This window comes from Triturus cristatus, chromosome 8 (assembly GCF_964204655.1).
Source record: "Triturus cristatus chromosome 8, aTriCri1.1, whole genome shotgun sequence".
NCBI lineage: Eukaryota > Metazoa > Chordata > Amphibia > Caudata > Salamandridae > Triturus > Triturus cristatus.
This window is the reverse complement of record NC_140591.1, coordinates 1533594857-1533612334: the sequence shown is the minus strand read 5'-3', so window position 1 is coordinate 1533612334 and position 17478 is coordinate 1533594857. Positions and strand designations below refer to the sequence as shown.

General features: G+C 42.5%; 1 protein-coding gene across 3 annotated transcripts in view; it reads left to right on the top strand.

The window, feature by feature from the left end:
- Window positions 1-16949, top strand: part of PDE2A (phosphodiesterase 2A) — a 1179840-nt gene extending 1162891 nt beyond the window's left edge. For all 3 annotated transcript variants that reach the window (XM_085623379.1, XM_085623380.1, XM_085623381.1), the window contains one exon: window positions 15698-16949. In XM_085623379.1, coding sequence (XP_085479505.1) covers window positions 15698-15944 — 247 coding nt within the window. In that variant the 3' untranslated portion in view covers window positions 15945-16949. The remainder of the gene's footprint in view (window positions 1-15697) is intronic.
- The last annotated feature ends 529 nt before the right edge of the window (window positions 16950-17478 follow it).

Below are 17478 nucleotides of genomic sequence, written 5' to 3'. Positions count from 1 at the left end.
CATAGGAGCTTTGAACACGACTACAACCCAAATCGCTGGGAGAAATTACACTGAATTTGGCAGAAAGGTATCACGCTTCCAGTTATTTGGTGTAAATCCGTTCAGTAGTTTGTGAGAAATTAAAGGAAATCCAAATTTGTTTATCTACGATCGCGGCTAATTTGTGAATAATAACAAGCTTGTGCAAAGATCTGCAAAGCTCTGATTGGCTGCCAACACTTCAACCAGGAAGTGTTGGCAGCCTGACCCCTTAGCTGGTCTTTGGGTCCTGCCAGCGCAAAAAAGCACTTTAAAAAAAAAAGTCACAAAATCATGATGAATTCGCAAATTCTCAACAAAAATGAAAACAAAAACAACCACAGTATTCTGCACTTGATTTAAGGTAAGTCCCGGGTGGCCAGATGCCGGGGGCATACCTCCTTTAATAAATTAAAGGACAGGTGCGCACGTGGGCCCCCTCCATGTGCATTTTTATGCCCCATGGACCACCACCTCCCCGGGGCTTATGTTAAAGTAAAGGAGGGGGTCTATGCCTCCCCAAGCCCTGGCAACCACCACCTCCCCAGGGCTACAATTAACATTTAAGAGGAGATCTACGTGACGGAATGGGGTGGACTGGTGTGCGACACAAGAATAACCTATTTATGAAGCACAGGGTTGCCCAAAGAAGAAGTACCACAGGGTATAGGGCAAATGGCTTGGCACCATGGGGTAGTCAAAAGTGTGTACCCATTGTTTGTATCCATCTGTAACTTATGGGGTCGAGCGTTCTGGGATTGATCGTTCATCTGGCTGTGACTTGTCATCTTCAGTGTCCACTGCTGATTTGCTGGTGTATGTTTATTGTCAAAATCAATAAAATTGCTTATCAAAACAAGAGGAGGTCTGCGCTGATCCCTGACCCTAGGGACCACCACCTCCCGGGGCCAAATTCAAGAAAGGAGAGGGGCCACCTGGCCCCCCTCTTGGAGCCATTTATGGCCCTGGGGACCAGCACCCACCCAGAGCCGGCTCCTGCTGTGTCCCGGGGGCCCACCCCTGGGACATAGCGGTTTGCTTTTGCTAGGCGGTCGCTGACAAAGTGCTCCCGCCCGTTGAAAGCTGAGGTTTCATCTTTTTCCTTGCTTGCAGACATGGGGGCAGGGAAAGAGATTAAACTATTCTCCTGCACGAAGGGTGCTGAATTTCTATCAGCTCCCTGCACGCAGCAGCAATGCTGGCATCCGCAGGAGGCCCTGGCTGGGACTAGGGCACCCAGAGATACATCAGGGGGCCCTGGGGGATGGGGCCTCCGGGTCCAAAATAGGGCCAGAGTGAGGGCAGCACGGCCCACCTCCCCCATTCAAATGTGGCCTGGCCCCATGAAATGGGAGCCCCGGAGCTGAAATCGGCCCAGGGACGGGGGCCGCGCAGGCCTCCTCCCCATTGAATAATGGCCGGTCCCCGGGTGATAGGGTCCCCAGGGCCAAATACGGTTAGGGGAGAGGGGCGCATGTCTCCTCTCCCCCGTTCAAATGTAGCCATGCCCTGGAGGATGGGATCCCCGTGCTCAAAATCGGCCCAAGGAGGGGGCAGCACAGCCCCAGCTCCCATTCAAATGTGGCCAGATCCCAGGGGATGGGGTCCCCAGTGCCAAAATCGACCCGGTGAGGGGGGCAGCGCAGCTCCCCTCCCCTTTTGAAATTACAGTGCTTTCCTCCCCCATTTTTGAGGGAATAGAAACGGCAGAAAAACTAGCAGAAACTGCAAAACAGAGGACAGAAAAACAATCAGGAAAGGCAAAACACAGGGCAGAAAAATGAGTAGAAAAGGCAAAACAGATTGCACTCAGACACTCACACAACCAATCACAGACCCACTCAGAGACACATGCACCCCACTTACTTATGCACCTAGACGCACATGCACCCACTCACAGACCCACTCAGAGACTTACGCACCCACTCACAGACCCACTAGTGATGTCATTCAAGATGTCATCAGTGATGTCACTGACCATTTTATGAGTGGTGTAGTATGTGAGGTCATAAGCAGTGCATTGCGGAGGCATAAGTTATAGTTAGCTCAGCTAACTATGACTGCTGAAATTCACTGGTTTTGAAGGAGTGCAATCTAAGCCTAACTATAATATATACACACACACGCATGCACACACACACACCCTCCCCCCTTCACGGCATTCGACTTAACAAAACACCAAACACAGCAGCACAGCATGGAGCACAAGCATCTGAGGGGTATTGGTTCAACTTCTTTTTATTTGTTTTTCTTTTTCATTTTCTTGTGCAAACTCCAACATGTTCTTAAAAAGCACTAAATACATACAGATAAGATGACCGATGCATTTCGGCTGACGCCTTCAACTGGGTCTGTATATGTATATGTATATGTATGTATATATATATATATATCTATATATTTTTTTTATTTTTTATTTTTCTTGGGAGTAAAAGACTACCAGTCCCAGCATGCAAGTATCAACTCACCTGACTTGCATTTGAAACGTTTAGAAATAAAAGAGGGGATGTTCTGCTAGCCTGTTGTTTGCCTCTCCTTTTTCTACAAACTGCCCAGAGGAAGGACGTTATTCGAAACGCGTTGGCAGTACCTATGTGAGGAGAGGTTTCAAGTGTGCTGCCTCTTTGATGTTTGGCTTACCCCTAGTGAGTGCATCCCACAGAAGCGGTAATCTTCATTTTTCACAAAAAGTGGCCAGCCCAGGTCACGGGATAGCACCGCTGTGACATCCAAGCGGGTCCGCGGCATTTGCACTGGCATGGCGATGTGGAGCTGGGGGAGCCTTCGCTATACAGGCACCGCTTTGGAACTTTGTTTGTCCCACGATTAACTTTTAGAAAATTGCGAGGCAACGCCCACTTGGGAGTAAAAGACTACCAGTCCCAGCATGCAAGTATCAACTCACCTGACTTGCATTTGAAACTTTTAGAAATAAAAGAGGGGATGTTATGCTAGCCTGTTGTTTGCCTCTCCTTTTTCTACAAACTGCCCAGAGGAAGGAGGTTATCCGAAACGCTTTGGCAGTACCTATATGAGGAGAGGTTTCAAGTGTGCTGCCTCTTTGATGTTTGGCTTACCCCTAGTGAGTGCATCCCACAGAAGCGGCAATCTTCATTTTTCACAAATAGTGCCCAAAGGTAACCATATCTCATGCCCCACCATGCACAGTGATATTATCAGTGATGTCATGAGTGATGTAATATGTAGGGTAATCAGCAGTGCATGGCGAGGGCACTAGTTATAATTACCTAAGGGCACAAATTATAGTTACTTGAGATAACTATAACAATAACTAGTGAATTTCAGTGTTTTTTAGAGTTTAAAATGTTATGTTGTTACTGAGCATTTCAGCTAACTATAACGTTACTTTAACCTTAGTTTTTTTCAGTGAATTTCTAGTTGTTATTTTTTACCATACAATACTCCAATGCCCCGCTGCACACGGCCTCCATGAGCAGCAGGTGTTTGCTGCAGCTGTATGTAGCCAACCCCACGCTGCGCATTGCCTCTGGCCACGTGCAGTAGGGGGCTGGCCACATGGCCTGGGGCCACGCCCTGTGGCCAACCTCCCCAAAGGCAACCAACCCCACACCAGCCTTAGGTTCTGGACCTGGGGACCCCAGGGCCTGTTTTTTAAAGAGGAGGGAGCCTCCCTGAAACTATTATGGCCCTATGGACCCCATCACCCAGGGCCATTTATATTTTAAAGGGGAGGGGGCCCACCTCCTTGACCCTCCTTAAGCCCTGGGGACCTCGTCCCCAAGGACTTAATATTTTTAAAGGACGGGGGGGGGGGTTGAGGCCCTCTCCCTGAGCCTTGCTAGGCCCTGAGGACCCCAAAACCTTACAAGCTCGTGCCCGCTGGGACAGACTTGGTGTTTGATTCCACTTAGCAGGAGATATGAAATAGCTCCCGCCAAGCGAGAGCAAACACCGATTTCTCTGCCAGCTCCAATGCAGGCAGGGAAACTGCTATGTACTGGAGGTGGGCCAATGAGCTAGCCCTGGGGGATGGGTTCCCCAGGGCCATTAATGGCTCAGGGAGAGGGGATGCACGGCTCCTCTTTCCCTCTGCTTATTCAGCTGGGCCCCGGGGCCGAAATCAGCCCAAAGAGGGGGACTGCGTGCCCCCTCCCCCTCTTCCAACATGGCTGGGTCCTGGGGGATGGGGCCCCAGGCCCGAAATTGGCCCAGGGAGGGGGCCTACATGCGCCCCTCTCCCTTTTCTAATAAGTCCAGGGGATGGGGTAGCCGGGACTGAATTCAGGACGGGGGCTAAGTGCCCCCTTTTACATAAGGAAGGGCCCCGGAAGATGGGACTCCCAAGGCCAAAATCGCCCCCTCCCCAATATATAAATAAATATTTGTTCCCCCCCCAGGACCAGGCCTGCTAAAAAGCAGAGCCTCAGTGAACTCTGCAAAATTTTAAAAAAAATGTTTTTGGTCCCAGGCAGGGGCCTTCTAGGACCCCACCACCAGGCTAGGGGTCAGGGTATTCCGACCTTTACCCCTTATGTCTTTATTTTAGGCATTATTTAGGACTCTGGACTGAGTCCCGAGTCCTAACATGGCTGCCATCACTTCCTGGTTGAGCCAATAAGATCTCAGTATGAGACCTGTCAGGATCTGTGCAGCCTCTGCGTCCCTAGATATACAAAGTATTTGAGCATTAATTGCTAACAAAAGCTACTGATTTACACCAAACACAAAACCACTCTTTCTGGACCTAGATCTAGCTTTCTGCCAAATTTGGTGTAAATCCGTTCAGCGGTTTAGGCTGTAGCTGTGGCTAAAGTTCCTATGGGTAAATGAATGGGAAAAATGTGTTTTGGTACCCCTGTTTTTTTATCTGCCCCCACTTGAAGAATCACACTGAAACTTTCCAAGCGCAAACTAGGCAAAAAAGAGATTTATCATACAGTGCCAAAGTTATTAGCAAAACAAAAAATGCATTTCCTATGGAAACACGGTCCTAATTATATCTATCCATTGATGCTTATCACTGGTTAATATACACACACACACCACTATTCCTCCCCAATAAGAGTGCGAGCCAGCACACGGAGACGAGAGCAGGTTAACACCTGTTTCTTGTCTCAGGCAACATAGGTCACAGGATGCGTTTCGGCTGTTTAACAGCCTTTGTCACACTAAAAGGCGCAGTTTTGTTCAAGGTATATATATATACTCTCCATGTGATTAATGGTTGACTGACATAGACAAAATTCTATTAAGTTCTCGTTCACAGCATATATAATACTAGAAATTGCATCTGTGCCACAAGCAATTATTTATATACTCGGCATTATTAATGAATAAAAAACATTGTGTACTAAATTCTATTTAACATCTCTAAAATGCACAGTATCATATGCAGTGTGTTAAGTATTGGGTCAAGTGGAGTCATATACTTGACCCAAATGGACAAGCATAGAATCAATCAATGACATTTATCCCAAAGCTTAACAACTGAAATCAATGATGTCTACACAAATTATAAAATGAATTAATTCATAATACTCATTACTCATTGCGATTGCTGAATACAGCCCCAATGGGATACTATACAATCTGCAACTGCAACAAGAGCAGTGATGACAGTGCAACAGGCTCAACGCGATTCAGCCTGCAAGGCTTTATACATGAGTAACTGCCATTTTGAATGACACCGTAATAAAATACACTACTTTTCCGGTGCAGGTCGCATGATACAATCAAAGTAAATAAAAATACTAACCTAAGGTGTTGGTCTTCATTAGCGTAGACATGTATCATTACACATCCTCATAAATTATTCAGCGAATTACACTGTTTTGAAATGTCAACGCATAAATGAGAAGAGCAGCACCAGTGTCATCTTGAAGTTAATCATTGTGGTTAAACAATGCTTTTATTCATATTGGTAATGTTGAAAAAGGTAGTATACAACATTTTGATATAAAGTCTCTCTATAGCAGGAATATGTGTCCAACAAGATAATCTTGGTGGTACATCGATACAGGAAAAATACTACAGTATCCTAATGTTGAAAGCATAGACATAGAAAAAATACTAAGAATGTATTATTTACGCCGTGTAATATACTGTTATTCCTTATTTTGGAGACCATAATCCTCCAGGACATAGTGATCATCCATCGTTCCTGTCGCAGAACAGCAATTGTACACGCTTAAATTCGTAGCTCCCATATGCAAAAAGATATAAGGAATCCATTATTAGGATGAAAACATATGGTACCTGATGAATACAAATCCTTTCTATTGTAAGTAAAATAAGCGAACATGACAATGTGTTAACATTTTGGTGCGTTGACCGCAGAGATGACAGGAGTCACAGCTTGTGATTGAGGGAGAGTTTAATTTCTGAATAGGAGAATCAGCACTCTATGTCACCCCGCGATCGCTCCAGACTCCTAGAACAATTGACAGCCAAGAATTTCTCAAAGAGCATCACCATGGCACTCAGACATAGAATAAAAAACATTCCAATAATTAAAGAAAAAACCCCATAGTACTCTTATATGTAAAACATAAACCCATAACACACTTCCCTTCCCTTAACAGAACCAAAAACACAATAAGCCCTCAACAAACAAATAGCAAAAACAAATGTGAAACCAACCGTTTACACATGACAAAGTAAATACATTATGGAAGAATGCAATAATACATGACAAGGTAAATTACCTCATGAAAGATTGTAGTCACTTAGATACTTGAGCATACACACCTTCCTCCTACTCTTGTTTTCTCCTTCAACAACACCACCAACTGCCCTACTTTCCTGCAATTCAGAGTCACCCGTGACGACTTGCTGTGAAACCAGATTTCCATCACCACCTTCTGAACTTATTTCACTAATAGATTGGAACCCACAAGGATGCATAGGGCGCACCTCACAGCCAACCAAGGAACTACCTCCTTCTGGGTAGGTGTCACCTCTGCCAGTTACAGAACCTACAATTGATAAGTGACTATCAAAACCTAAAGATAAATCCAACTGGTCGTAAACACCCAACTCTTGTCCAATCTACAACCTGGCCACATACCCCTTACTCCACCATTTACTATTTTCTTCTCTGGCTGAGTACTTGTAAACTTAAACCACTGTTGCCCTGGGATAAAATTTGGAAGATGAGATTTTAGTATCCTTAGGTCTCGTAACCCTGACCTGTTCCCTCACATGAAAATCTACTGCTTTCCCCCTATTCAAGTCATTATATCTGATGCTACTTCTCTCTTGAGTTTTCTCAACATTAACTCTTATCTGATCAACACTAGGAATACTCTTGTTGACCTTATTTATTTTATTTATTTAGCAGTATTTATAAAGTGTGAACAGTCATCCCTGAGGGGATATCACGGCGCTATAGATGCCACAAATTGTATTACTAAATCACTAGGAGAGAGGCCAAATGGAGAGAGCAGGTGAATCAGGAAAGAGACAAGTTTTAAGCTTTTTTCTGAACCTAAGGTAATCATCTGTGCAGTGAAGATCCAGGGGTAACAGATTTCAGAGGGCTGCCGCAAGATGAGTAAAGGATCGGCCTCCCGCTCTAACCCTTGTGATCCGCATAGTTTTGGCCAATGCTAAGCTCATGGATCGCTGATTTCTTGAGGGTGTATAAAACTCAATTTTCGAACGAAGGATCACAGGGCCAGAGTCGTGTAAAGCCCTGTGTGCATGACAAAGAAGTTTAAATTATGCCCTTTTTTGGATGGGAAGCCAGTGAAGAAATGTAAGGCAGGCCAAAGCGGAATTATATTTTTCTTTATCAAATATAAGCTTTGCCGCCATGTTGTGAATCACGTATAAGCGGATGAAAAGGTGGTCGGCCATCCCTATGTAGAAGGTGTTGCTACAGTCTAATCTGCTGATTACAAGGGCTTGGACTGTGGTCCTGCACCAACGCATGGAATCCAGTTGAAGAGTTTTTTAAGAGGTTTGATCAGGCCATAACAATTGCTGCATGTGGCAATAACTTCATATTGCATGGTCAAGGACTCATCAATAGGAACGTCTACATTTTTAGCAGCTTATTTGGGCTTAGTTGCAGGTCCCAAATACGCGCACCACCATGATGAGTCCCAGATCAGGTGGGCACTACCAAATAAAAACATTTCATTTTAAGCAGCACTATCAGCCAGCTGGTGACCTCAGGGAGGCAACTAGAAAGATTCTGTTGAGTGTCATTAAGTTTCTACCCTATCAAGATGAATAATTGCTTATCGTCAGCATATGAGCATATCTGGAATCCCCACTTGCAAATCAGCTTGGAAAGAAGTGCGACATACACATTAAACAGGTTAGGGCTCAGAGTAGAGACCTGTGGCACCCCGCAATTAGAGCTGTGGGGAGAAGATCTCTCTATTCTTGTACCTGACGTTTTCATGAAAATACCTCATCATTTCAATTTCATGCCCACCAAAAGCCACAGTGCGAATGTCTGAGGGTAATAACTTGACATGCTTCCATTCATGATCATACAATGTATCAGACACTATGGTAATGGGTTATCCTGAATCCACTGTGACCTCCATGTCTACATTGCCAATTTTGATATCACAGACAGGGGCACCTTTCTTTCCCATCTTCTCTCCCACAGCCAACATATTTATAGGTGATATCCTACTAATGGAAAACACCAATCTTTTTTCCCTTCTACTTCTTCCAAGCTTTTAACTGAAAGAGAGTCATCCTGACTATTCACAAAGACAGCTTTGTGCACATTCTTACAAACACATGCAAAGTGTCCTGTCTTTTTGCACTTCAAACGCAATTTCCCTACTGCAGGACAATTACTGGAGTTGGCCATGTACATGTGGGTTTGAATCCCATCCTCATCGCCAAGATATGTTGCATTGACTTTAGAGATGACATGAGTCACAACTTGTGATTTAGGGGGAATTTATTTTCTGTGAAAAGAATCGGCACTCGTCGTCACCTCGTGAACCCTCTAGACTCCCAGAACAACTGACAGACAAGAACTTCTAGGCAATTGAACATAGGATAAAGTCATGCCAACAATTAAAGATATAATGCCACAGATTATATATATATATATATATATATATCCTCTCAAGGTGCCCCAGCATTAAGAGACGCACTCCTCCAGCCAGTGATTTCAACCAAAATCATTTATTTAAGTAGGAGCCAGCATTGCCATTCCGATGATTTCTGTCCTCCTGCCTGACGCGTTTCAAAGCTTTTATGCTCTTTCCTCAGAGGCAGTTTCAATGCGCACGTTTTTTCAAGATTCCCACAGTCCCCTGCGCCATTCAAATTAGTTACCTGGCCTCCGGTGTGCCTGTTCACCATTGATTTCAATGAGGTGCACGCTGGGATTTGCAGTTTAATTTCCATTTACATTTTACCTTCCAGTAGGTTTGTGTGCATTAAAACGATTTTGAGGACCAATGTCAGCCCTCCAGTGGGCCTCAGATTAACAAGTCCTGTTCCACAATTACATACTGGCTGCGCCGTCACACGATCCCTGAAGAGTTCAGAAAGACGATCCCTTTGCATATTCAGAATCCTTCCTACTGTTCACATCTCTCCTGCTCTTGCTTCCCCTCTATGGTTTGCCTTTCCGCATGATTTTAAATTTCACAATCTATTCATCGTGTTAAATGTGTCAATAAGCTAGCTCCTTCTTACCCTTCTCTTGTACACTGTTACACTCTAACTTTCTACGTCTCTGTTTCTGTGATTGCTTTTAAATAAAGCAATTTTTTTTCTTTGAAATGCAGCCCGTTTTTCCTAAAGGGTAATGGAGTGTGTTTTAAAAGCAAGAACATTACATGTTTAAAATTCATTTTTTAAGAGCTCTTTAAAACATTTTTTTACATTCTCAAAGGGGAAAGGGTCCCATGGAGACCATTCCCATTTGTGAGTGGGTTATCACCAACATTGATTTGGTGGTAAAATGTAAATGTTTGCAATTGGAATTTGGTCACAAAACATTAATACATATCAGAGTGAATCAGTATTTGGAAGGAGCACCCTAAACAAGCCCCTTCCAAATACCGAATCACAAACACAAATTGTGACTCAGTAACGACTAACAGAATCGCAATTTGTCTTGTGTACGTTTCAAAAAGCATTTTTGGGGTCGCAAACAGCCCGATTCAAACATTCAGGCCATTTGTGACCTCAAAAATGCTTTATACATCTGGCCCCAAGTGTTTTGTTGAGTTGGAAAAATGTACCAAATACTCTTCCTTCCCTATACATCACTTCTACACTTCCCATGTACCCCCATGTTTTCAGGGAGTGTAAGGGGAAAGATTTCTATGGAGAAAAACAAAGAAAATCCAGTTTACTCTATTAATCAATATTTACACAGCATTTTCTCCTTACACTTGTCATACCTGCAGATAGTCCTCAAAAATATATGCCTCGGATGTAGAGTTTGCACAGATTTCAATGTGTATTGCGGGGTGATCCTTATGAATGTCAACAATGGAGAACTCCATGGAAATCATGGGAGAAAACGTACAATACACAGATCTTCTTTCTGTTCAATATATGTGAACTGGCACATGAACGTCTAGTAAGGAAACTTGAATCTAGCAAAGGTTGTTTGATTGCATGCGTAAAACTAAGGTCTAGATTTACTAAGATCTTATTAAAGAAACAGAGGCTTGCTTTATTCATACCTTTCTATTGCTACTTCTCTACACAGCACTTTAAAGAAAAAAACATATTTTTCTAGCATCTATGGCATTAGAACCAATCTCATGGCTGCTTTCTTAAAACCTTACTGTTCAACATTGTTCCCCCTTCAAAGGTTCAGAGAACTTAATTCCTCTTCCTTCATCTGAACTCCATCCTCCTCGCTCCCCTGGTCCAGCACTGAACTCCTCCTTTGTCTTTTTTCATTATACCTCAGTCATTCCTCCGGCCCTTCTCCAAACATAAAAAGTAAATCAACAATCTAAACCAATGCCATTTTTTCTAATTTCTTTATTTTTAAGACTAAAACATTTGCTACTCACCCATCTTCTCCATTCCCCTTTCCTATTGTATCTATTCAATATAGAAGAAGTGAGTGGAATAATGGGAGCTTTCCTTATCTGTAATAAAATCCAGATTTCTCTGTCACTAAATCTTTAAGATGTGTCGTTTTTGGCACAATGTAACCCAGCAATATATCTATTCACATTACCTCAGTACATAACTGGCAATGCCCTTGGCAATGCCCTTTACTTGATCTTAAGTTTGCAAGTCTTAATGCAGTTGATAAATCAGCCACTTTGAACCTATCCACAAATTTTGCTCTTGAAGAAACCAACTTCTTAGCCATAGCACTGAGAGAGCGTTGCTGATGCAAAATTTGTAGGGGTGCACCATATTCACTGTTAGTCAGCATCCGTATATAATGCAAGAGTGTTTAGACTTCCGGCGTTCCCAGCACCATGAATCAAATGAGCCTTGAATGTACTCAAACCAACTTCTGGTTCCTGCATTACTAAACATGCAACCGTCACTGACGACACACCTCTATATAGTCACACATAAAAAGTCAATAACAGAAACTGAACTCCAACATTCTTCTCCCAAACTTTTAAACACAACTTAATGACATACACCTTTGGATACTAATATTGCCAAACACATTATTTTCGGTCCCCATTATACCTGAGATAACACTCTTGATTTTAATACCTACTACCTAACTCCATAGTTCACATGTGAAACCCCTCTGAAAGATATCACAAGAAGCAAAGGAGTCAACTTCAATTTAATGGTTTTAAACTTAAAAATGGCTTACCTGACCGTGCCTCAAATAAACAATAGATCTATACCTTCCTTTTCAGTAGTCTCTGCAATCTCATTCCCTTCAAGACTCTACATATCAAAGAACTCCTACTAATGGACTTTCCATCACTCCACTAATGATCTGCTGCTATGGCTGACCTATAGCAATTCATTGCTCTAAATATAATCCTTTAAGAAATAATTCAGTCAAAATACTTACCACCATTATATTAACCTGGGTAAGCAGAAGGATCTTTGGGGTGCTTGTCACTGGCCGAATGAGTTGGGTACTCTTCCTCGTCCTGTCGACCATGTCCGAAACCTGGGATTTTTCATTGATGAATCCTTGAAAATGCACCATCAAGCTACCAAAGTTGCAGGCACCTGTTTTACCATCTTGAAGTGGTTACGTAAAATTATTTGGATGCTGCCTAAAGACACCCAAAAAAACGTAGTCCATGCTCTTATTACGTCACGGCTGGACTATGGAAACGTTCTGTTTTTGGGTGCAAATCAGGCGGTATCCCATAGGTTGCAACTTGTGCAAAACTCCGCTGCCCGACTCCTATGCGGAGTTCCTAGATGTTCTTCTATCTCCCCTCATCTACGCGACCTGCACTGGCTCCGTATTGACAAGCGGATTGAGTTCAAAGCTCTCTCCTTTATGTACAAAATCAAGTGGGGCCTAGCACCTGACTACTTACAGACTCTTGTCTGTCCGTATGTTCCAACTCGTGCCCTCCGTTCCTCCTCACTTGAAAAATTTCACGTTCCCAGGTTCAGGCTTTCTAGAATGGGAGGTAGATCTTTTTCTGTCTTGGGCCCCTCTCTCTGGAACTCAATTCCTCTTGCCTTACGCAGGGAGCCGTCTTATCCCCACTATCGTTGTTCTCTTAAGACTTGGCTTTTTAATCAATAATTGCTTTCCTCTTCAGTAAATTCGTCCAGGCGCCGGGAAACCCTTGTTGGGTAGCTGTTGCGCCATATAAATTAAATAAATGAATAAATAATAAATAAACCTTCCAAAGCATAGACAGTCATTTGCATACACCAAGGTATCCAAGCTTTCCATGCTCCTCTGTATCTCATCCTTGTACCTGGAGCCCATGACTCTTCAAGCAAAGCTTTGACCTTCTCTGAAAGCTTTTCATATTGTTTGGATCTTCTGGCATCTTCCAAGCAAGCTCGCTCAGAGCCTCATTTTCTACCAACCGATGCACTTCTCCTCCAATCCCCTTAAAGAGCCATTTGGATGCCCACATCACATAAAACCCCAAACTGAGTGATCAACATGAAGAGACATCTCTGCCTCCGCACCATCACGAAGGGAGGAGAAACAAAACGTAGAGTCTTCCTCAATTCTGCAGAAATGCATCCACTTCCTGCTATCTTGGGTCTGGCCTCCAATTTAATAATTCTATAATTGAGCTATTAATCTGGAGACAAACAGATCCACCTCTAATGGAGCCCCTATGGTCTGAATTTGCCTGAAACACTTTTTCAACATCCAATTGCTGTAATCTGTGGAACAGCTCCAATTCCAATCCACCATAATACCAGTTAGATACAATATTCTGCTATTTATCTAGTGTTCCAAATAATAATGTAACATCTTTTTCGCTAATTCTGACAGACTCTGCAGTTTATTGCTCTCTCTGAATGGGCTATATACCATACTGCTAACACACTCTCCATACATAAAGGAACGCACACACCCTCTACACATGCTAGAAAACTCCTCAAAGCAAACAACCCAGGTTTCATTTCCAAACATGTGTATGCTGAGTTCTCTCCCTTGGCATCCACTTGGTACCTGTATCCTGCTGTACCACATGGGCCCCTCATTCATTGCAATTTGCATCTAATTCTAAAATAAAATATGGAATTGTCCCAAAAGTATCTCAATCTTTCCCAGCATCCAAATTCTTTTTTCACCAACTAAACTCTTCTGTTGCATCTTCTGCCAGTCATACCTTGTCCCCATACCACAGAACACCCCCAATGTTTTTTCTTTAGGCTCTGAATTGCCGTGTAATGTCAAGAGACTGGGAATAGCATCTGAATCGAGGAAGACTGAAGACCAAAACGACGTGTCAAAGCCTTCAGACCTAGCAGTTCAATTCTATCAGCCGTTCCAAAAACACCACTGTTGCCAAACACTTTTCTCAATATATTTTGAGCTTCTTCCAAAGCTGTAAAAGTATGCACATATTTTCAAACAGTTTAACAAGCTCCTCATCAAATCGCAATGCCTATCTACACTGAGCTCCTTTGGGGTTAAGTTACCCAACTTTGGAAGAATTTCATTGTGGAATCACCTTGTATGTTTCTGTAATTAAAGCAGAGTTAACTTTTCTTAGGAAAAAAATCACCCTCTGGCTCAAACCTCTAAGGACTGCAACATTCACCATCCCCCTTTTATTTGGGCCTCATTTTCCCATGACACATGCCAATGAAACTCATTTTAAATTAGACTCAAGAATTGTGCTCTCATAATGGCTCTAGCATCCATGTCTAAATGTTTTTGGATTTACTTTTTTATGTAATATAATCCCCAACACGTGGCATGGGCCACACATCTGCGATACAGGAGAGTCTTATTCAATTTGGTCAAAACATATGTTTCCCCATTGGTTCCTTCGACACACCCTTAATACCTAGAATTTCATATTCGCCTATCAAATTTTTCTATTTGCAATCTACCTCTTTTAAATTTACTATCTATTCATTACAATAATTTGTACCCGCTCTTTCCTCTGCCACTAAGGACACATTTCCGTTCCATGCCTCCATGGACACGCTTCCTTTTTATGGTACAGTGACCATCTTCCCCAAATATACTGTAAGAAAGTTCCTCCTTGTTCATTTAAGTGTGATACTTAGTATTTTTCACACTCATTCCACCATTAATATTCCTCACATTTCTCTTCATTTTTCTCCAATAATGACAAATATTCCTCATCTGAGGCCTTCACCCTTCCTTGTTTACCTAACACTTTTTGAACTGCTTCCTTATCAGAAATATTCGCTTCTCTTTGTACAGGAAGCTTATTATATCTACTTGTACCACATCACTAGTAACAGTAGTCTGCACCTTTTGCCCCTTTTAAATATTTTTTACTTCTCAAAACATTACTCTTCATCTGATTATTTTTTGCTAGTTAGTGCTTCACAATTTCAGCTGGTTTTGACAACTGGCGAATCGTTACTCTGCAGCCACTTCCTTCTTAATGATGCCCCAGCTTCCTGATCCAAAATGGCCACATAGTCTTGCATTAACTATGAGATATTTTAGGATTATATGTCAACTAACCAGTCAAACATCAGAAACACTAGCACTTCGTTTGCATGAGCCACTGGAACACTGCTCACTGTTTATTCTCCAAATATCTGGCCAGTTGTAAATGTAAGTAATTATTTGAGTTTAGGCACTAGCTACATGCTTCGCCTTATTTCTCCATCATTGATTCTAATTAAAACTCCCTACTTGTGCTTCACAGTTGTGCAGTTTTAATATAGCAACATTGAGTCAAATTATAAAGCATGTGTTAATACTATATACTCCATTTCTAAAATAACTCTTTAAACCCCAGGATGATGCTTGCAAAAATAGTAGGCAATAGTCCATATCTTTTCCAGTCATGTCTTACCGGGTAGCATTCTTCTACTTAAGATGCAAGATGCTAATCTTTTTAGGAGCAATTTTTAAAGAGGGAGAATGTTGTACAGTGGGATTGCCCAACAGCAAGGAGACGGGCTATTATTACGTAGCTGCTGGTATAATATGATTTGCTCTTGAAAGTGCTGTGTGGAGAACCAGAAATAGTTGTGAATAAATTCTCGACTTGCATAAAATCATGACTCCCAATACACTTCTCGCTTGTCTTTCACCGTTCTTTATGCTTTCCCTCTTCCTTAGGTTGCTTCAAGAACTTTTCCCCAAGTCCTCTGAACTCTACGAGAGGGTGGCAGCTAACAAGGTGCAATGGGCTCAAGTCTCACACAAGTTCACCATCAGGGGATTGCCAAGCAACAACTCATTGGACTTCCTGGATGAGGAATATGACTTGATGCAGGAGGCAGCGGAAGAAAGTATCAAGATGAATGGCTGCCTGGACATTAAGGGGCATAGAGAACACCACACAGCGGAATTATGCCCAAAATGAATAATCAGAACTTTTTAAGCTGTTTATTTTATCCTAGATCAAATTTGACACGGTTGATGATTTTGATACAATTGTAATCTATTTTTGCAGGAAGGTCATCACATTCAACGCATGTCATCCAACACAAAAACATTTTACATTTCTTTTGATGGGTTGACGGTGTGTTTCTAGAATCACGCAAGCAGATGGGTGGGATGATCAAAGAGATTTTGTTATGAGAAATGTTATGACAAATATTTGAATGGTTTGCATTAGTGGCCACTGTAGGAATAAGTGCTTGATGGGCATTTTTTGTGCTTCGATTCTAGTGGAAATGTGAGACTGTTTGAAAAATGAGAATTACCCCAGTGAGGGCCAGCCTCACCAGAGGCATCTGAATTGTCCCAATATGTCTAGGTGCTATGTGGGTACGTGATGTACAGGCATTGAAAGTCACTTGGCAGAAAAGGAAAGGACTGATGGTTGACTCCAGACACCTGTCTGGTTCTCCAAATTCAGGCCATATACTTAACACACTTCACTACTGATCTGTGAAGCATACTCGTCTGAAAGGCACTGTTGAGAAACTTCAGCCATTTGAGGCTAATATATATTTGTCTGGGTAGCTGTTGATCTCTATGAGAAATACACTACGGCTTGCCTGGGTTTCTATGTACGAGCCGAGACACAGACATTTCAGGGAGCAGAAGCCTGGTGTCTGACAGAAAATAGAGTATCCATGTTTGGGCTGTTCTTCAGGAGCCCCAACTGTGCTGTACAACTTGTTGCACATACCCGCTGTAGGAATTGAAGTGATAAGACAGTTTGGTTAAATTGTGACGAAGGCCAGTGTAGCTCAGGCTCTGTGTTATTTAATCATACGCTGAATTATGGCGCGTTTAGTTATGTTTTCACCTTTGAGCATCATAACTATAAATGCCAGACTACACTGGTTATAGGCAAGGAAGGAATGACAGTGGCAGGCACCAACTGTGTAGCACCAACACATTAAATGAAAATGTCTTTTGCCACATATACAGTCAATCCACACTTGAGTTATGTCATACTTACATTACACCCTTACAATGGGATCCTGGCAACAAAGTTCATCTTATACCTGTACTCCTTATAAGCAACACCTCTCCAATTGAATGCACTGTCCTTTAAAGTTTATATCATCCCTCAACAATCCACGGGGGCAACATAACACATTGAAGTTACATAACAAAATTCCACAATAGCAGATACTTATCCAAATAGTTCTGGAAACCCCACTACATAAAACGGCCAGCAAACACTAAACCTGTAAAGCAGACAGAATCAACATTTTCTGCATGGTGATGGTCCAGCTGAAAAATGTTGGGAATCTTGTTGGCAGCAAAGAGAAATACGTGTCTTCATCTCCAGTCCAGTAATGGGTGAAGAGCCATAGACTGCATCTTACAAGTGCAGGTGTCTGAATCCCAAAGAAACACGTTTGCTAGTTTGTTTTAATATTTGTGGGTAGCAAACCAAAGGCTGCTTCGAGATGTAGACATATTGGAACAAACTGTGT